The sequence below is a fragment of the Pieris brassicae genome, chromosome 1, assembly GCF_905147105.1.
Source record: "Pieris brassicae chromosome 1, ilPieBrab1.1, whole genome shotgun sequence".
NCBI lineage: Eukaryota > Metazoa > Arthropoda > Insecta > Lepidoptera > Pieridae > Pieris > Pieris brassicae.
In genome coordinates, this window is record NC_059665.1 from 15,973,319 (window position 1) to 15,997,775 (window position 24,457).

At 33.3% G+C, this 24,457-nt stretch overlaps 3 protein-coding genes across 5 annotated transcripts in view; 2 read left to right on the forward strand and 1 right to left on the reverse strand.

Moving 5' to 3' along the window:
• Positions 1 to 3,887: 3,887 nt before the first annotated feature.
• On the reverse strand, positions 3,888 to 8,091 carry LOC123715051 (trypsin, alkaline A-like). 3 transcript variants are annotated; one of them, XM_045669869.1, is made up of 5 exons: positions 8,016 to 8,091; positions 7,406 to 7,580; positions 6,392 to 6,650; positions 5,804 to 6,107; positions 3,888 to 4,070 (listed from the first exon to the last, which is right to left on the reverse strand). In XM_045669869.1, the coding sequence occupies exons 1-4, from the start codon at positions 8,050 to 8,052 to the stop codon at positions 5,805 to 5,807; spliced, it is 774 nt and encodes a 257-aa protein (XP_045525825.1). In that variant the 5' UTR covers positions 8,053 to 8,091; the 3' UTR covers positions 3,888 to 4,070; position 5,804. The 3 variants fall into 3 exon arrangements, with proteins under 3 accessions (XP_045525825.1, XP_045525813.1, XP_045525803.1); XM_045669857.1 differs by lacking the exon at positions 3,888 to 4,070 and adding an exon at positions 4,802 to 5,491; XM_045669847.1 differs by lacking the exon at positions 3,888 to 4,070 and having other exon boundaries at positions 5,762 to 6,107.
• Positions 8,092 to 11,568: 3,477 nt separating this feature from the next.
• On the forward strand, positions 11,569 to 12,220 carry LOC123712553. The gene is made up of 2 exons (XM_045665715.1): positions 11,569 to 11,634; positions 11,926 to 12,220. The coding sequence occupies exons 1-2, from the start codon at positions 11,610 to 11,612 to the stop codon at positions 12,201 to 12,203; spliced, it is 303 nt and encodes a 100-aa protein (XP_045521671.1). The 5' UTR covers positions 11,569 to 11,609; the 3' UTR covers positions 12,204 to 12,220.
• A 4,231-nt stretch (positions 12,221 to 16,451) lies between these two features.
• The window catches only part of LOC123707926 (IDLSRF-like peptide), a 53,037-nt gene continuing 45,031 nt past the window's right edge, over positions 16,452 to 24,457 (forward strand). The window contains exon 1 of the mRNA XM_045658236.1: positions 16,452 to 16,583. The gene's annotated coding sequence lies outside the window, so the exon portion shown is untranslated. The remainder of the gene's footprint in view (positions 16,584 to 24,457) is intronic.

The window sequence follows — 24,457 nt, forward strand, 5'->3', positions numbered from 1 at the left end:
AACTATTGGCTCGGTACACTCAACTACAACAAAACAGAAGCATTGTTAAATCATCTAATAGGTTTTTTTCCTTAATCCATCTTTTCATGCAACACGCGCACACATTTATTTCGTCTTTCACAAACACATTATAAAAACAAAACACATTATATGAATATATTATGAATGACTATGTAATGTATAATTATTTTTAATAATTTTTTTAAAACCAATTGTGTTGGTTGATGAAACTTTGTAAATTTAAAGAAGAGCGAAACTTCCCTGTCACAGGTTTCTGACTTACTAGGGAGGCCTCAATCTGAATTCTATTGTACATATATCTGAACAAAGAAAGAATTTTGATTTTTGATTTTGAACAAAAGTTAAAAAAGTGGTATACTATTTGATACATATTATGATATCAACATCCATTATAAATTACATCCTGTAATTGGTAAATAAGGAATTGGGTATGTATGTTATCATTATTATTGCCGTTTAGAATAATATAGGGTTTACATTAAATTGTCAAAACATAGTTTAAATTAATGTTTCTAAACATACGTTCATATTTGTATGTTCATTGAAATTATTTAAAAAACTAAACAAATGTAACACTTGAAATTAAAGTTTTTCATCTTATTCGTATTGTTACAACTCCTCTATGCATCCTATATTGCTGACATATCCTGTGCTATATCCTCGTCATCATTTCTTTCCATGCATCAACAACCTTACATTCCCATCAAACCAGTCTTTCTCCTAACTCTAATACGAGCAGACGTGCTCTTATTTTATTTTCTATTTTCTTAGTGAATTATAATCTAAGTTAATATACTTATGTGGAAATCATTATAATCTTTTTTTAAAAAGATCCTAAGCAATTTCCGCATAACAAATTGGTGGCAGCGGTGGGATTTTTATAAATCTCGCGGACCCTCGGAGTAGTATAAGTATCCGCGAAAAGCCAAAGTTCCGAAAGATTTAAATTCGCAAGTGTATAATTCACTGTGACATGTCTTATAGTGCTATACCCAAAAGTGCAAAAGTGAAAGTGTCTTTAATTAGTGCAGTGCTTTGCGTAATACGGCAAATTGCCAAAATATGTTTAAAATCGTAACATTAGTTACATCAAAACAACGGACTCTAATTCAACAATTTAATTTATTTTTAAATACTGCTACTTGTCTTATTGCATCCTATTTAAATTTTGTTAAAATGTCCACAAAAAAAGATGTCGAATTAAGGTCTGAGAGTAGTATGTCTGAAAAACTAGAGACAAGTGTGTTGTTGAAGTTTATAAAACCTTTTGATGGATCCCGTGACAAGTTATATTCATTTATAAACAACTGCGATAATGCTTTTAAGTTAGCTTCGCAAAGTCAAAAGCCTCTTTTATTAAATTATATACTATGCCAACACGAAAACAAAGCCGAAACCGCCGCATCCATTAAAGACTTTGAAAGCTGGGAACAACTGAGTCAATTTCTACAATCCCAGTTTGGAGAGCGCAAACGTTACGCACATTTATTGTTAGATCTACAAGAGAGCCAACAACTCCCTAACGAATCGGTTAGCCAGTACTCCTTGAGAGTAGAATCTAGCCTCTATAAATTATTAACTGAAATCACACTAGCTAATAAGAAAAAAGTGGAACTGTCTGGTAAAATATCCGCTATGGAAGAATTGGCGTTACACTGTTTCATAATGGGCCTTACCCCTAGAATCTCTAACTTTGTTAGGATGAAAAACCCACAAAGCCTTAATGAGGCCTGATTCTGATTCAATATAATATTATCTATGGGTTTGGAAATTTGCATAATCCACTGTTAGTTTAATTCAACAATTTGGGTATTGATTTCTAATTGTATAGTTGCACCGTTTTCTTGTAACAACCAGATGTTATTCCCATATCTAATTGCATCAGTATGATCTAAAGGACCAGAAATAGATTTCATCATTTATCTATGGTCGTTTATGAGTCCTCTTTTATGACAATAAAACTAAAAGGTTATATATTTGGTTTACTTTCATATATTCTAACTTAGGATTAAATATAGATAATGTCTAATTACTTACGGCCAAAACTAATATTCAATCTCAATCCAATTTTAGCCTACTTAGATCGACAATCCAATCCATTTCTACAGAAAAACATGCCAATATTCATATCATAGATTGAGTTACCAAACTATTTTTTGCAACCAATCCTTCAGAGGACCGATCAGAGATTGAAGATTGCCCTCCATGCATGCCAATAACCTAAATGTCCATTTTGACAGTTGCTCAGATTGGCCAAATCAATTCCGGATAGCTATCGGAGAAATTTGTAGGGTTATGGCTTATGGATCGGTATTACGATCATCCAACTTTATATTCATTAGTAAAATGTGTTCATTTTCGTCGTCCTCCAGTTCTCGTGATAGTGATTTGGAAGTTTTAATGCAATTACCCGATTGGGATAGTGAAGTTGTTGGTGATATATCATCTGCAATTGATAAGCTAGCTTACGAGTATGTTTTTATACACCAACAGAGTACAGAAAAATTACATGAAATTGCTGGATTTCCTAGAATTGTTGCCATTGATTGCACTCATTTACGAATTCAATCATCATGTAAGTAATTTATATATTATATAACATTGTACATTATAGTATGAAGTTGTAATAATAATAAGCAGCATTTTTTTTCTTTAGGTGACGTAATTGGTGAATAATATCGTAATTGAAAAGGATATTTCTCTTTAAATGTACAGGCTGTGTGTGATGCAGAAATAAAATGTATTAATGTTGTGCCCCATGGCCTGGTGCCGCTCATGATGCAACAACTTTTGTAAACTCAGTTCTACAAGTTAATTCAAATTGATTGATAAGAAGGTGGAACTTGATAAATGTGCCAACTAAATTAACAGGTATATTTGTTTATAGCTTAATATCATACAGGTCTACTGAGAAATCACTGGATGGTTGTTAATAGTGCTTACTCAAATATACCATATTTATTAACACCATTTCTCTGGCTGACCAGAGATATGATGATGTACACATTAAGAATATGAATACTATAGAGAGGTAAATATATAGTATAATTTAGAGTATTAATAATTATACTATGTCAAAAATTTGCAAGATATGTGACCCAAATGAAACATGATGTAAGGTTAAAATATTTGTCTTTTTCAGAATATTTGGAGTATGGAAATGTCGCTTTAACATTGTATTTACCACTAGCTAAAGTTCAAGCTATTATTATTGCCACAGCTGTTATGCAAAATATTTGTAAGGATTATAATTTGTAGATATACCGGCAGAAGTTTTAGTTCCAACACTTGATACAGTTTCAAGTTAAGAAGTTAATGAAGGAAATCAAGACATAACTGAAAGATCAAGCCTTATTCATTATTATTTTGGGAAAATTAATATAATTCTAGCAGAAACAAACATGTTGTATTTAAATGTCCTTTTGTACATATAAAATAAGAGAAGAAACTCAGTTAAAATTTTAACAAGCTATGTAGTTAATCTACCTATAAAATTAAATTATTATTTATTATAACCATGTAATGTAATGAAATATTGGTAAAAAATAAATAAAAACAACATAATATAAAATTTATTTCAATATATTCTTATATATTACTAATATGTAAACCAAAACCTATAAAATAGTAAACAATACTATGCTAATTAATAAAATTCTCTACAACCAATTACTTCCTTAACTTTTCTATTTTTAATTAAAACATTTCTAACTAAGACTAGTTTTTCATAAGTTCTAAGTTCTTTATTTCTTAATATTAAATGTTTGTTTTTAAAATTTACATTTATTAAATTAGTATATAATTTTTGTTTAGTCATATAATATTCTGCTATATTTCATTCTTTTTTCCTTTGCTACTTCTCTTACTGCTGCTGTTCTTCTTTAAATTCTTTCATTTTAGGGGAAGGTGCTGCGGCAATATCCTGGGACAAGTGGTAGCGGTGGCGTTTAGTCGCTGCGCCAAGCGAATCCACTCATCGTTGTTTCATTTATAGCTAGTGGCGTTGGTGGCTTTCTTATTAATTGTTTTGACAGAGGTCGACCTTTTACCTAATAAAACACATTTATATAACATTAATATGACAAAACACTCAAAGGCGGGAAATCAGCGTCATGCAAATAAAATAAACCAAATACTTACGGTTTCAACATCCACTACGACAGAGATTATAGTTGTATAATTTATAATATTATGTTAATTTGTACTTAAGCAAACCGCACTTATATTTAGATTTTAGAAAATAGCGGGCACAAAGATTCATGAAGCCATGGGTTGACATTTGTCAGTTGTCACAAAAATGAAACGTTCCGTTCCTTACTAAAATCATATTACCACAAAAAACATAAATTATCATATTTAATAATATAAATAGGTCTCTATTTAAATTAAACGTTTATATCAGTAGCTATAACCAAAAATATTTGTTACTATGCCGAATATTGGGGGCCCTAAGCAGAGTGTGCGGAGGCTGTACTGCGGAATCATACGCAGTATGGCATTGTATGGGACGTTAGGCTGGGCGCGAGGAACCGCACCGTACTCAGGTGGCCGCAGTGAGTGATGGCGGCAAGAGGCGAGGAGCTTTGAATGCCTAGTGCGACCCCCGGGGGACTCAATGCGGTGCCGGACGTCATTAATTCAGAATGAATGTGTCCGGCATAGCAGGCGATATGGAGGGCTCAGGAGGAAGTTTTAGTGGGTCGGGTTTCTCCCCTCTGATTAGCAGAGGGATAAGAGTTAACCATCGCCACAGTCCCCGCGATAGCGACTGCATACGCTCGCGGGCCTGCAGTTGTGCATTTTTACCTCCTTCATAAAAAATTAAAAAGTCGTTCTCGCCATAGCGCTGGATCGCTACTAAAACTATTCTTTGATAAAGAATTCCTTCAGTGTAAATAACAATATTATGTGTATATTATTAAGATATTTTCTGGTAGTGATTTGTAGTTTACCTATAATTTTAAATATTAATAATATTTAATTATATTAATTAGTAATATTTAATATATGGCTACAGGAACACTAAGCCGACACAAATTGATTGCCTTACGACTATCGAAATCAGGCTAATCTTGTGTTATACTAATTCTTTTTGATAAGCATGTCTTGAGTTAAGCCGCTTATTAAAATATTGTGTATCAATCATGTAATAAAGTAACAATGAGTCAACGGTAGGTAAGGAATAACGCCTTTAACAGGTTCAGTGAAACTTTAGTAGATTATACTTAGATGTAAAAGTGCTTAGAATTCTGTCAATCACTGTACAATATTATATTCTTATTTAATTCTGATAATCGTCAATAATATAAGCCTCAAATGTTGTCCTTATTACAGTTACATAACTTTGAAAATAATAATTAAAAGTAAAGTAAGCAAAGGGTCTTAACACCGCAGGCACGTCTACCCCAGGTGGAACTTTCCTCATCTCTTGCCTTGCCTTGACTTGCCTCAACTGGCCAATCAGTGACGCCTGGTGAGAAATAGACACCTTTCTAATTAAATAACTGTCCAAAGTGGAGTCCCATTGGTTTCGTTTTCCACATAATATTTAGTATGTTAAGACCATTTTTAAATAAACTAAAATAATGTAGGTAAAGCATTATTCAAGACTGGCTGAGCCACCTCAAAAAAAGGCATAGGATTTAAAAATTTACCGAAATCTATTCTTTGATTTTACCTGTAGGATTTAATCTAATATTATTGAGTTAAAAAATTATGAAATGATTGAAAAGTAAAAATCTCTTAAATAATATAGAATTTATTTAAACAATAATTAACTTACTTTAGACAGCGTTTTGAATGATCCAGTTAGTGTAAGAGGAGACTTTGGTACTGATGCCAGGGTAACGTGCATTGGCACAGCCATGTCCCCAGGATACAATACCGACGATAACATTTCCAACGTATAATGGACCACCAGAATCTCTCTGACAGGCATCACGGCCTCCAATGTCTAACAGGCCAGCACAGATCATGTTGGGTGAGACATTAGGGCCTGGTAACTCATTGTAGCGGTCAGTGCAGAGTGAGTTGTTGACTTTGTATATTTCCACGTGACGTAGGACCCTTGATGCAAATCCACCTGGCTAAAATCGAATATATTAGCACTTTGTTTTTTATGTTGCCCCCTTCATCAAACCGAAGCGTACGATGTAGAAATAGACGTCTATGTTTTTATGGCAGGAGAAATATTTTAATTATTTCGGCTAGTAATTTACAATAACGTTTCTGCCGCGTATATAATACTGAAAACCGTCAAATACTCAACTCATGAAAGTCGTGGGCACTTCCACTTAATTGAAAAAATTGCATTTAATTTATTTGTGTCTTAGTATACTGGCGTAAAGAAAAATCAGAACGATTAACTTACAGTAGTGTTTCCCCATCCCGCGTGGACTACGGGGGTATTGTCTGGAAGGACGTAACCCTGTGGCACAATGGTTCCCCTCTGGATCGTTGGACTCCACACCAGGGGAGTAGTCAGTTTAACAACATTTATGTCAGCGTCATAGGTTGCGATTACACCGTACTCGGGATGATTTCTCTCAAAATCTACGTAGTGGATAAATCCACCTTCGTGACGGTAGGTGGATCCAGCTCTGATACGTCTGGCCTCTGGTCTGTAGTTCCTATTATAAATACCAGTTTATAGGTACATCAAAAAATTATATAGCAAAGATTTAAATAGGTTCAAAATAGATACAACCATAATGTTTCTATGAATTACTGAATTATTATTACAATAATTATGAGAGCTGTGGATTTGGCGTGCAACTCTTATCCCTGAGGTCGTAGGGTCGAACCCCGCCTGTGCACCCATGGACTTCCTTCCTATGTGCGCATTTAACATTCGCTCGAATGGTGACAGAAAATATCTGCTTGCCTGAGACCCAAAAAGTCGGCAGCGTGTGTCCGGCACAGGAGGCTGATCAGCTACTTGCCTATTGTAATAACAAGTGATCATGAAACAGAAATCTGAGGAATCAGACTTAAAAATACCTAATAATCTATAATATAAGATTTTTACTATTTTTATGGGAAGTGATGTATTGACACCTGCAACGCCGGGGGCTAGAACGTGTGTTGCCGTCCTTTTAAGGAATGGTACGCTCTGTCCTTGGCCTCTAAGTCGTATCGGTTTGCAAATGCCTTTACTGTCAGCTGATCCACAAAGTTACGAGTATAATATTATTTAAAACTAATGAAAGAACTACTTTAATTATATTTTTACGAGCTCTTTACTTGCCTTTATATAAAGTGACGACGACGATACCGCTAGGTATACTTTCGAATATTATGTTAGTGAATCATTATTATATAGAATTTTAGAGAGTATGCCATAATGAATTGGCTTTTTAATAAACGAATGAATATGAATTCATACCATCCTTCAAAACAGTGCGCAGCTGACAAAACCCAGTCTCTTAAGATAATATTGGCTCCACAGCCTTGGTTCCAGTTGCCTGAATGATACATCTCTACCTGTACAATGTACGGATAATTTTCAATTTTTGTCTCTTCTCCCCCAATAATCCGGTTGGAACTGGCGAGAGCACATCCTAAAGCCCAAGTAAAGAAACGTTTTTATTACATATTAAGTTCCCTACGAGTACGATTTAATATTTCTTATTACATATTTAAGTAACGTTAAGTTCAATATCAATCCATACAAACTAGCGTATTGAAATTTTATTAAAATAACAATCAGTCATACCATGGAAGGTCAAGTATAATTATAACAATTAAATAAGTAAATAAATTCGACTTCATGATGAACGATAAATTTTAAGGTAATAAGGCAGCCCCTACTCAAAAGTGTTTATTAAATTTAGGTCTGATAACTTTGAAGAAATACTTGTTAGTAACCACATTACAGGTCGCCGTTCAATGTCCTTAGCTATTTAGGCCACAACTCCTAAGAAACGACATATGCCTTATTTATCCAACACCAGCTGCCAAAATTGTTAAACACAATATAAATAATAAAATATTACCTGCAAAGAGCAGAACCATAAACGGAAGAAGTGACATTTCGAAAATTAATTCCTCAACAATGAAAAGATAGGAGGTATCGACGGTTATTTAAAGAAGCATAGGTCATACAAATAATTAATCTCTTGATTGCAGTAATAAAATATCTATCTTATCTAATTTGTTATTGTGATAATTTATTCCAGATAGGTCAAAATTAAAGGATTTAATTAAGTTATTTTTTAATAATCTACTGTGAGGAAAAAAATATATAATTGTAAAATCCTTGTTGTTTATTCTTTTCAGCTTTAAGATTATGATATACAGAGATGTCTATGTAATAAGTCATATATAGACGTATATATAACTATAAGCTGGGACTTTCCATCGCACACTACTCGTCTAATGGGCAGGAATTCTCACAATCTTCCAATAGTTATCCGCTGGCCTTCTTGCCAAAATAATGAAATCCATTATTATTGGCATTATTATTACTCCTGAGGTATCTTGAGGAGCATTGGAGCATCGGGTAACAATGTGTCTTATCCCCGACCCTGTTTCTTCTGCGTATCAATGTCAAGTTGCAGTTTAGCAGCATTTATTGTATGCGGACCACAACACTGGGATACTCTTTACACTGGCCATGCAGATATTTCTCGGGCAGTTGTCGATGAGAACCGGTACATACTCATGTATGAAGTTAAAACTCTGCTACCTGGAGTTTCAGACTGGGGACATAAAATAAAAACTAAAGCGGTAGAAGAGGCAGAGTGACCCCGCAAGCTGTTCGGAGAGGGATTGGTCATCGACGATTCGAACCGCTCTTCGTTGAATACGGTCAAGTGGCAAGATGCTGGTAGGTACTGGGGAGCTCCCACCCGGAGGTGAGAATAGTATTCCATATGGGGACGAATTTGTGCTTTATAGAGATGCAAGCGGTGGCCCGGAGTGAAGTACCGTATGGCCTTCCTGACCACACCAAGCTTTTTGGAGGCTAATGTAGCATTTCCCTCCAAATGACCGCGAAACGTTGTTGGATCAACGGCAAGTATTCCGATTCTGGCTGTATAAATAATAATAAATAAATATTCTTTACTCTTGTACAAAATTAATCCATAATAAACTTTTAATCAATTGATTTCCGTGAACCACACTACGGAATTAATCAAATATGCGTGATAAAATTTGTGATTTGAAGAACTATCGGATTATAAGTACTACCGATAATTGACATAAAACATCATCTTATCAGGACAAATAGTAGTTCGCTAAAAAATTGCATTACCTTTTTGTACCTTTACTTTACTTTCGTGACGGAATAGCAGAATGTTTCGATATATAAGGCGTTGTAAAAAACGATTTAGTCATTTAACACAACTTTCTTAATCCGTGCATCGTATGTACGTTCCTGGATAGGGCACTCTTATTCTGCCAACAAATAATTCTGATACTACACATACACTAAAATTACTATCTAGAAATTTGTGTAGTAACAGGTTTTTTTCGACTTAAAATATAAAGTTAAGTGTAATTAGAAAAGGAAATATTTCGCTTTAAAACGCATAAAAGCAATCTTTCGTATATTAGAAGTCGTTACTGTCAGTGCGACTGGTGGACCCATGGGTACATGACGTTGGAGTAATCTTCCGTCGGAGATGTACCCCGGGGACATAGATGCGTTCTTTACCACAAGATCAGCACAGAAGTGTTTGGTAGTTAAACATTATGATATGAACCGCCTCTGAGAAATTACATCCTTTATTGGGTAGTGAATTAGTCAGGCCACCAGGGATATTAATACTATTATTCCCGTTAAGAATTATTATACGCAGAAGAATATAAGCTTTCCATTGAATTATTCGGTTTTTTTAGTTTCAAGTTTGTATTTTATAATACTTAAATTTTAAACTAACAGAAATACTTGAGACTTCTATATGTACCTTTTTGTGTCACCTATTTTATGTTTGTATACTTAGCAAAATCACTTTTACTTTTTCCGATAAAACCCATGATAAGTAATATAGAATTCCACGTTATCAGATAAATATTAAAAACACGTGTTAATAATTTAACAAATTCAAATCATATTTGTTTGTAGATTAACCGCCATTTGTGTTATTAATAAACTGCTTTTATTGCCAAGCTCTTTAGATGTTACAAAGAAATTATGCTAGCCAAGGCTGTACATTGTGCTCACTCAGTCTTCCTTAGTTTTAATAAGCGTAGCGATTTCCAAAATCGTCGGTTTTACGCCCCGAGAGTATAGCCAGCCGAAAGCTCTCTCTTCAACAGTTATATTGCAGTCGTTGGTTTTATAGCAATTAACTATATCATTGTAGTTTCGCGCCGAGAGTATAGCCAGACCTAGGTACTCTCTTCGATTTTTAGCCCCCACCAAGGTCTACCTATGTCTACGTCCGCCACCGTACCGCCGTATTTTTCCGGAATGGCCCTGTACATCCCTTTCGTGAGGGAGGGTATAACGAAAGCAACCTGTTCGACGTCTGACTTTAGTCGACCGACTTTTAGATCATACTGCAATCGGTTCCCTTTTCTGTTTATCACCTGCTGAAGTCATTATACTCGGTGAATTTAATGCCCATCAATCAGAGTGACTCGGGAAGTGGCATCATGATTTCGTTCACAACGTTGACGAGTTGACCATGGCTGCCTGCTGCCTTCGCTATTAGATCTTATGCTGATTTCTCACCTTGACTTTTATGGCGTTGTCGTGGATGCTCCACTTGGGATCCCGGACCACTGTGTGCGGTGCGTACCGTGGTGCCAATTAAGCAACTATCGCACCCGCAGTTATCAACATGCCGTCGTCTTTGGCATTACAAATCGGCTAATTGGGACTTGCGTGCATACCAAAAGTCACAAGTCTATTTCAAGGATAGTAATCAAGATGCCAGCGCTGAGTCTATTGCCGATGTGCTACAAGCAATGGAAATCTATACTCCACACTCTGTGGTTCCCGTTCCCATTTGGCCATTATTTTAGTGAGGCTTCTAGAGCTACTTTGCTCTCTCTTTACGCCTAATTCCACGCTCGATGACTCAGGTACCTTACCGCCTACTATTTCTCGTTGGGGGTTTTTTGAGGCAGAAGTGTTCGAAACTGGTGTACCTTATTCTCTCTTAATACCCACAAGTGGAGTGGCTCTGCCGGCCTTCCCTCTAACTTAAGGCATGTGTTTCTGAGTTGAATCCGGTGCTAACACGGCTCTTTCTACTATCGTACTCCTCAGGCGTAGTTCCTAGCTTCTAGAAGACTCCTATACTCACCCTATTCGCAAAAAAGCGACCGCACATTGTTTAATCGTCCTGTTAACAGATTGTGTCGAATGTTATTTCTATTATAAAATTCAAGTAATAAAAAATGCGCAGCTGACGGAACCATACTACGAATCATAAGGAAACCATTTTCTATTGATCGTATTTTATTTTAGTCATTGTAATCTCTCATATTAAGCTTACAATAGCCTGGATTTTACCCGGGACTCAAATCAATACATTCCCGTGTTTGGTATGTCTACGCATGCGCAAGCATTAGTTTTGACAGACCGCAATTCGCGTCTGTACGGAATCATAACAGGTAACATTAAAACAATAAAAATGGCACCGGAAAAGGAACTAAAAGGTATTTGAGTGTTTTGCCTTTTTTATAAAATATTCTCATAAAGAAATGTTATTTTTATTCTATTTTCATTGTTTGAGATGAACTTTGTTGACCGAATACAATAATTTACAAAACAGTGAGAAATTTCAAGTGATCAAGTGATTTTAATTCATAATACCGCATCTCCAGATATTATTTTCAACCCTGCATTAAGTTTGTAGTTAAAACAATGGTTTTTGTGTGTATATATAGTAGAATCACAAATTATAGTGTTTTTTACTACAGTGTATTTTCAACAAAAAATTGTTACAGAGTCAGAAGATGTAATGGAATCAATAGATGAATTAAAAGAGCGATTATCTTCTATGAAACGAATGATGGAAGAAAGGAAAGCAGCTGGTTCTGGAACAAAAGAGCTTTTCCAGGGTCACGCGCCAAGTTTAGAAGGAACTAACATGATAGATGGCGGTTTCCTAAGTTTTGTGTTTGGTGGATCTCTTGTGGTGATTCTTAGCGTGTCGTTTTATGCCTTTTATAACCTTTACCATGCAGTTTTAAAGAAATTCCCATCGCCGCATACGGAATTGTAAATATTAATAAAGCATTTCATAAGTTATATTTTGTCTTTTATTTTAGAAGTAAATAGATTTTCTATTATTTCCGTAATTATTTAATGATCAAGAAGCATATTATGATAGTTAATGATAAACTTTAAAGTTAATTTTAGTTGCATACTTTTTATAATATTATCAGTCACATTTTATGCAACATGACGTTTAATTACAACGTGAGGCAGTTAAAAAGCCCAAATATTTAATAATAAAGTCAATAAAAGTATAAATGTTCATACATTTTAAAATACAAAATTTATATAATAAATTGATATACAAATGACAATATTTAAATAACGAATTTGTCACCACATTAACGACGAAATAACTTACAAAAGACCTGTCAACAATAGCTTAATATACAAAACTAAATTAACCTTGGTACCTTGTATATGTAAATATACAGTAAATTAACAAAAGGCATTTCCTAATATCGTGTGTGCCTTGTTTTTACTAAAGTATGTTTTCTCTTTCCGTCAAAGTGACAAATAATTCTAGTTATAATAGTGCAATTAGACTGATTCATTTATTATAAATCTGAGGTATCACATCACGCTACGATCAAATTAACACGGATGAAACCACGGAACATACCTAGATTCTCTATAAATTATAATATGTATTTCAAGTAAGTAGTGGGCGCCATCTATTACTTTTTTTCTCTATTTGAAAAAACAACACGCTTTTTATGAGGTGAAATCGATTTTTTTATTGATAAATGAAGGTTGGTTGGCCATTTATGTATGAAAAATAACATCGCTTATCACATCCGAACATCAACATTTTCCGTATCAGAGAGGGCTTGATAAAATGGAAGTTAAACTCTCACCGAGACTTGTTAACTGTTTTATTTTCTCAACTTGGTAAAATATACTTAAAAATCGACACTGCGGTTGCCCGAACAGTCGGTTCCAGTTTATCAGTGCCTATTTTTCAGGTACGCAATATATAATTTCACATACATGTTGTATAAGACAGTTCGTGCAAAGTTATGTGTAAAACTTATTGTCTTTAAATTCTAAATACATTCGATCTGTATGTTACCCTGGATACAGTTGGCATTTTAGGCATATTGTTTTACATTCTTCTTAATAAGAGAAGCCAAGCGGGTTAGATTTGCGCAAAAGGTTGATGAGCCGTTAAGAGTTCTTGCATCGGTTATTGTATGTCAAGTTTGGGAAGCGTTTGAGGAATGTAACTTAGAGTATATCACAATCAGTTTTAATGGTATATAGGCTTCAGGAACTGAATGGCTCAGATCTACATTTATCACTGTCTCCAAAATAAAGAATTCCAAAAAATGCAACGATTATCGGACTACGTCACGTTATACATACTGAAAATGGGAATCCACACTTTCTTTCACACAATTTGGGTTTCGAAGTTTGTTCTTAGATATAGATATATAGATCCAAGATGCTTGGACGTGAATATGGATCAATTCGTCTGTTTGTTGATTATGGGAAGGCCTAATATAATTATTTTTTATTTTTTTATTTATTGTGATAGATTTACAGATTTTAAATAACTAATTCACTATGTAATTATTTACATATATATATATATTACATATTTCTTACGCCATGAAACAAATCTTTACATATCGCATATAAGTACTTAACAATTTATTGGTTTGATAACAATAAAATTATTTTAACCCAACTACATATCTAGAGAGAATCTGTTAAGTTATAAGTTAAGTTTCGTCAAAAATCTATATTAGAATGTTTAAGACAATTTAGAAAAGAATACTTGAATCTAAACTAAAAAAACTAAAAAACTACATCTCCCATCGTTAAGGCACTGTTGAAGAAATGTTTTCTTTAATCCGTATTTCACCGACTTACTTTGCAAATATAAGTGCCAGAATCAGTCATCACAAATAACGAGGCTTCCTATGGGGCAACGAGTTTTTAAAAACGGTCGATCGATCGAAGACTATCCCCTACAACCATACGAACTTAACCTCTTTATAAGGTTTATTTAACAAAACCATTCAAGATTGGCCTACTGGATTGGACTACTTAATTATTATTTGCGTGAATTATTATAATTAATATTAATTTGACAACGTGATAATGAAGTTAAAATAATATAAGAATTTACTATAATGATATGACTTATAATGTAATTGTAAGTTCGATTTTACCCTTTTAGACCAATATGTGTGGCGGAATATGCTGTCTTTAGATTGTTCCAACACAAAGTTTTTGTATCATATTCTTACAAATAAATTATAACAATTGTTATAAATATATAGAATAGAAGAACGGTAAATTTTCAACAAAATCAGATCAGTTGTGATTAAAATATAAGTATCTACGTATTGCTGGACATGTTAATAGGCTAGATAAATTATGTTGTCAGATATCTGAAGTCGATTTAATTTGGATATATTAATCTTTAACTAATTTCCCCCCTTATTTATTAAAAACAATCGGTGGATGTTGCAGCAGTGTTGTAATCTGCCTCAACGGGGTTGGGAGTATTACGACGCACAGCATCTCTTTGCTAGCTGACTGGAACTAAAGTACCCTGTCTTCATCACAGCGTAAATACAGTTTGACATAAAGGTACGAAAGAGTATTCTTTAAACTCTGTAAACTAGTGTAGTTTTTATACAAAAATGCGTATACAACATTAAAGACATATTGTATACGTCATGTAATGTAAATAAATGTTCTTTGTCGTATCCGTTAGTGCTTTTTGTTAACTTTTTCTTCCTGGTACAATAGATTTTAGTAAACATTAAAGGAGTATAAATGATATTTAACCTATCACAATTGTTATTATCGTTCTTTATAGAAAGAAAATTAACAATGGAGTCACCATGCACTGGAAGCAATACCCTGACAAACAGGGTTATCCTACAGTAGATAAATGGACACATTGGATCTCTTGCCAATGATGCTGCCGACGCGCTTGCAAAGAGAGGATCCGGGATGATGCCGGCTGGTCGGTTCCCGCTTCTTACCTTACCTTACCGCTCAGTACGAACCTAGATTGACCAAAGATCCACATTACTCCAACAGCACCGTTGGTCACAACGCGGACAGCCAGTCCAAAATGGCACTACCAGCAGTACCAGTAAACCCGCTAGTAACAAAACGACTTCTAAGCCACAACAGAACGAATCTCAAAATATTATAGGAACTTCTACGGGGGCCACTGTCTCCTTAATAAACATCTCTTTATCCTAGGCGCGACAGACAGTCCCTGTTTAAGCGCAGAGGAATCACTCATCCACGTCGTCTTGGAATGTGAGGCTGTGGCTTCCCAGCGAGTAGAACTCCTCGGAGTAGTGAGGTCACACCGTGAAGCCTGCGAAGTGCCCAGGAAACTTCTGAGCTACATGGAAGAGACTGGATTAATTAGCCAAGACTTTAAGAACAACGAAACGAATGGGCGCCTAAGTGCGGGAACTGTAACTGTAAGGTAAAGAGGAGTCCACACTACGTATACATACATACATCGTCTTTTATACATATAACCTCCTTCTTTATTGTGATTTTGATATACTAAAAACTTTTTATGTTCTTTAAACTAAAAACATTAATATTGTATTAGTATAAAAGATATTTTAATTTATTCTCAAAACTAACGAAATTCAAAAACAACAATTTCAAATAATGCTAAAGTAACTAGCGTCGTTATAACGATATCATCATATTTATAAAGTCGAAATTCGGCATTAATATTTAGCGGTAAATTAGGTATGAGGATAGTTAAAGTTCAGTAAAGAGGTTTTACTTTATAGAGGCAAATCGTATGTCAAGACTTTTCTACTTCTTTGATTGCAATATACTCAAATGAACTACTGTATATCTATGGTCAAATAGTATATTGCTTACTAATTATATTTTTCGTTTATAATTGAAAGTTGTAATTTCCTTTCTGAGCTACAAATAAGATATTATAACAATCCCCGACAAATCAAACCTTCAGATTAATCAAAACAAGTCTGAAACGGAAAAGCTTTTTCTTTTCAAATTAAAGATCACCCGAACACTGTCCCACTGCATAGTCTTATACAAAACGCAAATTGCTAAAAAATATTCATCATCATTCGTCAATCATTCATTTAACATACTCACAAAAATTGGTTTATATCACAAATTTGACAGAAACTGAAAAATTTAATTGGTGTTGCACTATGACGTCATGATGACATTCCCATTCCAAAAGCCCGACCCTCGAAAATTGCGCGCGTAACAGGTAGAGCTACAATAAGCTTTAATTTCAGGCGTTCAGAGCTTTCGAAGCTTTCAGTCAAGCTAACACCCCTGTAGCGCGCGGACGTGACTTTCTTATTTGAATGTGTCAGAAAAAACAATTGTGAACCAACCGGCTAAATAAACAGTAAGTCATTTAAAATGTAAATCAAAATTATAATTAGATATTTAAATTTATTTATTTAATTTTCGAACAAAGGAACTGTTGCTTGTAATCAACAAGTTAGGTTTCTCTGCCTTGCGATGTAACAAAGGGACGACTAATATAGTTATATATTGTGAAATGTTGGTATTTAGTAACATATGAAACAACTATATAATGGCGTGACAACCCCTATAATTTACGGAAACGTGGCACTCCTTTTAGAATATTTTTAGTGAAATCGGTTCTTTTAAATTACCTTTGTTTAATATCATAGCTTAAGTTAATAATGAAAATTACAAAAACCTAAGGAAAGACAGATACTTTGTCTTATAAGTTAGATCTGAGTCTATTAATTTGTTAATTTTTGATTCGGAAAATCTTTGAACCGTCAAATCGTTTAAAAATGCAGTTTTCTTTGATTTTGGATTTTTAAAATTCCATTATCCATCCTATTTTTGCTATAATGTAAAAAATCGTACCTAACATTTTTCCGTTATTGCGTAGCAGTTACACACGCAATTACATTGATAATAGACTTCATTCTATTTTCCTTAAAACTCGTAAAAACTCTTTATGAGAATATAAAAAAACATTTTAATTGTGTTTTAGCCACTGTACAAACAAGCCTCACTTTTTCCATGCGTTTTATTGTAATGTCACTCAGTTGTTATAACCCGCGCCCATAATTGTGGCAACTTAGGACCTAAACTAATTTTGCATTTGGCTTACGAAGAAATGTTATGCGCTGTATAAGGCATTCAATAAAAAAACGACACGGCCAGTTCGAAATCCGTTTTCGATAGGCAAGTTACGTAAGGCTTAGCGCAGTCGTGTACGTGTTTTTGAGATTGACTGACATATTCAATTCGAATATCTACTTCTATCAATTGAAATCAATTGGCTTCCAGTACCTTTAAGGGAATTAGAGTTAACCAATAATTTAATATCTTTATTTTAAAAAAATATCAATAAATTAAAAGCTTACTAAGATTACCAGATTTTAGATTTTAATTTAAGGGCAAGGGATTTTTTTTTATAACATCTGTTATACATAATATGACACTTCTTATTTAACAGAGCTAGTACGACACATTCAAATACGTAAACTATAATTAGTACCTATCATTGTTTAATCTTTATTTTCCATCCTTTTTTAATGATTACTTACTGTTTTATGTTCATTTCCGTAGCAGTGAAAAGTTTAAAATTTCTTTTTTCAACTGCTATTGCGTCGTATTTTTTATTCAAAACCCCATAGAATTTGTAATTAGCATTTTTTAGGTCAAGGTGCGATGAATACCCACGTTTACATTTCTACATAAACAGTCGCTTTTAAATTCTTCCTTCACTTGTTTATTTGACTACCAACCCAGCTTCGTGCGATGGATTTTTTTTATATAAGTAAGTTTATATTATTAATGAGACATTCTAATGGTGTCAGAATTTTTGTCAGTCATTTTTCAGTTAATTACAAACATTCAGAAATACAAATCAATACTACTTTTTTATTTCAAGAAGCTTTTTAAGAATGTTTTTAAGTCAGTGTTATTACCAAATGAGAATTAAGAGGATTTTACGCTACCTAAAAGACGTCATTACAAAGAAGAATAAAATTTAATTTATCTAGAATAAATTTTACGGTTATCTATACGTAAACCCAAACAAAGCCTTCTTCAAAGAAGGCTTTAGACTGATAAACAGTAATAGTTTTCCTTTCAATAGAATATCTTGTACTGTATCTTTCTCTGATCTTTAACAGAGTTGAATGAAAATGATAAAATTGTGAATTCTAATAGTTGATTCTTCTGAAGACTTTAGTAGAACGTTTTAGTAGTTAAATAACACGAATTATTTTCTATTTGTATTGACCACGATATACTAGTAAATATTGTACTAGGTAATGTTTGTAATTAACTTAAATTATGTAAATTAATAACGCACAACAATTTTAAATTATAAAATTCATGTAACACGTCTAATTTAAAAGCTCACGCGATCTAGGTACACATTTCTATGTTTATTGTCCAAAATAAATATTATTAGAAACCTTTAAACAGTTTCTTAAATTATTTCAAGTTACACAATGGACTATCTTAGTGTTCTGATAATTTATTATTTCATCTGTCGTATAATCTAACCTGTTTAAATACGCCAGTTACCTCACATTTAAAAACTAACTTAATTTTAATTGTTTTGATTAAAACATTATTACAAAATTATACGTGGCATGATGCAGCCCTCACACTCTCAGGACTTCTGCCACTGAAATTCTGAGTACCAGAGGCAGCCCCTTATGTTTAAAGTAGAAACTTTGAAGAACTGAATGATGTTAGTATTTAAGTCAGAACATCCTTTACGGAAATCGTTCTACACCCGGGAAATGTTAAGAGAAGACAGACAGAAGCCTTCCGGAGGAAATAAAAATTGGCCAGTTACTCCCGACTCAAGCTAAATCGTCCCTGAAGACGGTGGCTGACGATTTCTCCAGAGATACACTAGTAGCTAGAAAGCACGAGAGATAGGCAAGGGAATCTAGTTATACTAGATTAAAATGCTTGTGGGCCTCCACGTTAACGAGAGAGCTAACAAGTACTTAAGTTACTTACTTTAACAAAATAAATAAGCGTTTACAGTAATAAAGCAATATATAAACAACGACTCTTCCTATACAAGAAGAGGAGAGTGGAACAGTAGTGCTCCCCTAGAATTCTGAACCCTAAAAATAATTAATTCCCGAATGAGCAACGTAGGAGCACTTTAAAATCTAATAAAAGAAGTTTCACGATTGATTAATTACGTGAAGAGCATAATTAGAGCCTTAACTTCTGAACCCTTTTATATTTAATAAAGCCTTTAAAGGTTGTGGAGCGCACTAGACCTATAATAATTTATGTAAGGCTCCACTAAAAGTATTTTAACGTCTATTCGTGATTCACTCAAATGGCTTTTTTGAATAATGTTTTGTAATGTTTATTTTGGTAATTGGGTTGTGTGAGTACTTGGATGAAGCAATATTTCGTTTTGCTGTATTTATATTTTTTTGTGGAGTCTATAATATATATATATAGACTCCACATATATACCCATATATATGTGTGGATATATAAGTAACGACAAGTATAAGTAAGGACAAAGTGATTTTTTTCATGTTTCTTTCCATTTAGGCAAGTCAATCAATATTATGTTTTACCAAAAAAGACTTGAATATAAATACAACAAATTTATTTTATGTTTTTTTTTAATAATAAAAAAGCTATAAACTTGAACCATAATATAAAATAGTTATGTCAACTCAATGGGATAGGCACTTGTGGATCACGATTTCTGATATGCACCCAAAACATCAAGTTAAAATGTGTACTTGCTTAGGTGGGTAGGTACCTAGATATATTTTGCTAAGAAATACATAATATCCCTCTGCATAAATTATAACGCCAGTAGCGTTAAATTTATTACGTGTTACTTATACCTTATACGTATGTGGTACCATTTTCTAGATACGTCTAATGGATGGTTTGTTTACCCTGGAGGGGTATATTATATGGATCAAGTGTGGCTTATGTATTAGGGTCTGTATTTGGTTGTATCGAACTTTGGCGTAACACAGTCGATGAGAAATTTAGCATTATAATCAGTTAATCTTTCTTCAGCCAGACAAAGTGTGTCTTGGAAATTAAACAACATTTTTCTTGTTAGTTATTTTTGTTCTTTACCAGATTGTATCAATAATGATACTTAAAATAAATTATATTTAGATAGGCATAAATCTTTCGCGATTAACTACAACTGTGGAACTTTAAACTCTTGATTAGTGAATGTTTTGTTTTTCCACTTAGCAAATATGGGAAAATGCTTAATAAGTTAATCACGGAAAATAAGATAACAAGCGCAGAAGTTTATTGAGAGATGGAAAAAATTATGTAGTAATGTGTATCTTTTGAAAATAGTAATATTTCAAGCAATAAATTAGGTTTAATTATGATTATGCATATGTATCGTCTGAAAGTAAACGTAAGTTTACTATTATTGTAAGAAATAAAGGAAACAGATCGAAGTTCTAAGGCGTGGTCACAAGAGCGCAGCGAGAACTCGTTAAGCAAAAAATATATTTGTAAATCTTGACTTACACAATCTTTTCATTTCAAGGGATAACAATTATTATTTGATGGTATATAATCTAGATTTCTTTAAGTATTCATATATCAGCATAGGAAGGAAGCCTATAGGAAGTTTCTTCCAATTATCTTGCGTGGGCTAAGAGCAGAACAAATTAACGATTTGTTCCCGTCTAGCACAACGAGTCGTTTAGTTGACAGTTTTATTAATAATGTATTATTTATCTCTTATTTTATTAGAGATTATTTTCATTGTAAGACTTGTATTACTGTAATTACTGGTAAGGGTTTGTGTTAGTTACAAGTTAAAAGAATATACTTTACTTATAATATTATTAGGGATATAAACGTTCGTCCCTTATTCTTTAATTTGAGAGCTGCCAGTAAAATTGTACCTATATGAATAATATTTGTATGGTCTGTAATATTAGAACTCAATGTTATCATGGATGGATGTTAACATTTCACAACGGCAATCTCGACAACTTATGCGCTGATGCGAATAACTCAAATAGCAATGCAGATATTGTAATAGTGGTCGTTTAGTGTTTCTATTACTAAATAACTCATTAAATATCCCCTTCTATATATATATATATATATGCTATTAAAATATACGCTACAATGCACATAAACTGACTGATATGATGTTTTCCTTGGCAAACACCAAAGTGTGTCTTTACTCGTAATGAAATATTTAAACACGATTCTATCAATATCAATATTATGCAACGACTTTTATATTTTATTACACGGTACTACTTATTTGAATGGTGAAGGATTTTTTGATTTGGGTCCAGAAACTTGGTTCGTTACTATTATACAAAAAGACAATTATACAAATTTTGCCAGTTTTATACTAGATAGCATAAATAGATGAAGCATAGATATATAACAACGTTTGATTATCATAAAGTACGATTAAACAATTACACCATGGGTCATGACACGTTTATATCTTCCTGTGAAGGCTAGTGAAGGGTAAAATTGCCTACCAAGAGTGGTTAAACAACACAAAGGGTATCAAAATCGATAATTTTACATACCTACACCGGCCACGCCATACTATATCAAATTTTAATACGAACAAGTTACGTCATATTAAATATGGGAACTATTATAAAATAGTTATATGACTGGTACTTATTTGGATGTTTACTACTTTACTAGAGCCTACGGTTCGATCCCCGACTGGACACAAATGGACTTTCTGTCTATGTGCGCATTTCACAATCGCTCGTACAATGAAGGCAAACATCGTGAGGAAACTGGCATGCCTTAGACACAAAACTTAAACAGTCGGCTAAATATCGAAATTTAGGTGGAGGTTGTGAAGGGATGTTCAAATAAATGAAACAGTTTTAAGCTGATTGACAACTATTTAAAGGTTTAATCGTTTACAACATGAGCTTAAAACTAACATAAAATTAGGGGAAATGGGTTTGCGACGCTAGACTAACAAAAAACTAACTTCACTTAAGGGTTCGTAAATCTAATAGACATTATTAGTGTATGAAAATGTAAAGGCCACATAAATTAACAAACTGAGGTTTTTAAACCTATTGGCTAGATGTGTACTATTATTGCTAACATTTGTTTGCGTTTCTAATTGTTAGCTAAAATAGTTATATTTAAATATATATATATATATATATAGTTTTTTTTTCGTAAAATAATTCTAGATTAGGTAGTTTGTATAGAAATAGAAGTGTCTATAATTCCAGAGTTATAAAAAAATTACTGATGCACTTGAAATTAGGATTAAAAATCCTTTATTATATTAAAATCTTATCGTCGCATTATCATCTTTAATTCGTTAAAACAGAACGAAATTTTAAGGTTAAAGATCATTTAATTATTTGCGGAGATTTAACTAGGGACCAAAGTTTTGTAATAAAGCCTTGGATGAAAACTTTTAACAAGTTTTAGCTTTCCGTTTAACCTTAAGATGTCAAAAGTTCTGTTCGCTTTAGAAAAAGTGCCGTACATAATCTAGTTTTAACTTTCTGAACTTTACGTGATAGACTGCTTTAATATTGTATTTTTAAACTACCTTAACCTAGACCCACAATCGCTATTGTATTGTATAACGCCCATCCTATACATCCTATAGTACTATCGTTTTGTTTCGTAGATATCTCTAAAAAGCGTATTTGACTAATTATGTTCATGAAAAAGTCGATGACTTGAAAGATATTACTTACTTATTATATTTTTATACGGCTAATGTTTTGAATAAACAATGTAGTCGTTGTTTTATTATACCTGATCTCAGCATCCTATTAATACGATTCATAGATTAATAAAAATACAAGATACTGGAACATACATACAAAATGTAAGTAAAGTAAAACAAAAGAAGCCTCCGGTCTGTATAATGGGTAATTTGCAATATTCCGTTTTAGGTTATAGACGTAATTTTAGTTGGGATACAATAATATCAATATTCTTCGCAATATAGTTTCCCAAAACAATCCCGAAACTCCTAAATGGCTCAGCGCAAAGAAAGTAAAAGAAAATCCATTATGAAACTCCACCATATCGTAGGTTTCCATACATTAATATTTATAAGGGCGTGATGTCAGAGTTCTTGGATTACTGACTTTTTGCGCTATGAATTCTATTTATTTCTAATGACTACTGACAGGATACATATTTATTACCGAATTATACATGTAATATGTATAATAGGCATTGATATTAGCAAATTAGATACAAAATTACAATATATATGTATAAATTAATACAGTAATTCTTAAATACGTACAGAGTATCCAGCAATTTTTTTTATCTTTTGATTTTCTCGACAGTGAAATAATGGCTTCAAATGCACTTTACGGAAAATTTTAAAACTTCCGAAGCATCCATTAGGTTTCATTCTCTTTAATTTACTGAGTACGAATGAGAAACTGCTACTGTAAAATGTAATTTAATCTCAATGCATTTGCTAAAAAGAAATTCTAACTGCTTTTTTAATACTTATATTCTTTTTTGAATATAAAACGCAAACTGACGACATTGCAACAATTACGTAGATCACTTATCAAATTAAAAACAATAAGGTAAGGCAATAAGAAACACTACAAACTATTTATCGCAGGGTGCCGAACTTGGAATTCAGAGGCCGTTTATCTAGCTAGTGTTAACCACTTTACCATGAGGAGGTCTAATAAATAAATAATATAGGTGCCTCGACCAAAATGCGTTTCTAAAAGCCATTATAGTAAAAACTAGCAAGCAAATTATTTATACAAGTATAACGGACTCTATTAATTTATGTTTCTAAATGATCCAAAACTGCGGGCACCAATACAATATTCGAAACAATCAGTCCTCACGTAAGTAAAAGCTAATTTATTTAAAATACCTGGTATTTGAAAATTTGCCTATGCTAGCAGTTATTCACTGCATGGTAATACTAATTAAACATATTTTGACAATCTGAAAATGTGCAAGCATTGCAACTCTATAAAGCGCAAATTCGGCACCTCTCTCCAGTACCAGATCCTTCTACTTGACCGTTTTCAACGAAGAGCGATTCGAATCCTCGGCGACCAGTAACTTACCGAGTGGCTTTAGCCTTTGGCGTAGTGTAGAGATGTGGACCTTTTTGCACTGTTTGTAGCATGGTGAAAGTTCACAGAATTTATATCTGCAATTGAGTTTCATCATTGGATATCGAGGCAGAATATGAAATTCCACCCGTATCATCTCGACGTCCATCGTTCCACAACCGAGTGT

Excerpts from the sequence above, each read along its gene's own strand:
- LOC123715051 (XM_045669869.1), bottom strand. The coding sequence starts at position 8,052 with ATGTCACTTCTTCCGTTTATGGTTCTGCTCTTTGCAG. Across the intron at positions 7,581-8,015 it reads TATGGTTCTGCTCTTTGCAG|GATGTGCTCTCGCCAGTTCC; the intron begins GTAATATTTTAT and ends CTTGGGCTTTAG. Across the intron at positions 6,651-7,405 it reads GCGCACTGTTTTGAAGGATG|GAACTACAGACCAGAGGCCA; the intron begins GTATGAATTCAT and ends TATTTATAATAG.
- LOC123712553 (XM_045665715.1), top strand. The coding sequence starts at position 11,610 with ATGGCACCGGAAAAGGAACTAAAAG. Across the intron at positions 11,635-11,925 it reads ACCGGAAAAGGAACTAAAAG|AGTCAGAAGATGTAATGGAA; the intron begins GTATTTGAGTGT and ends AAATTGTTACAG.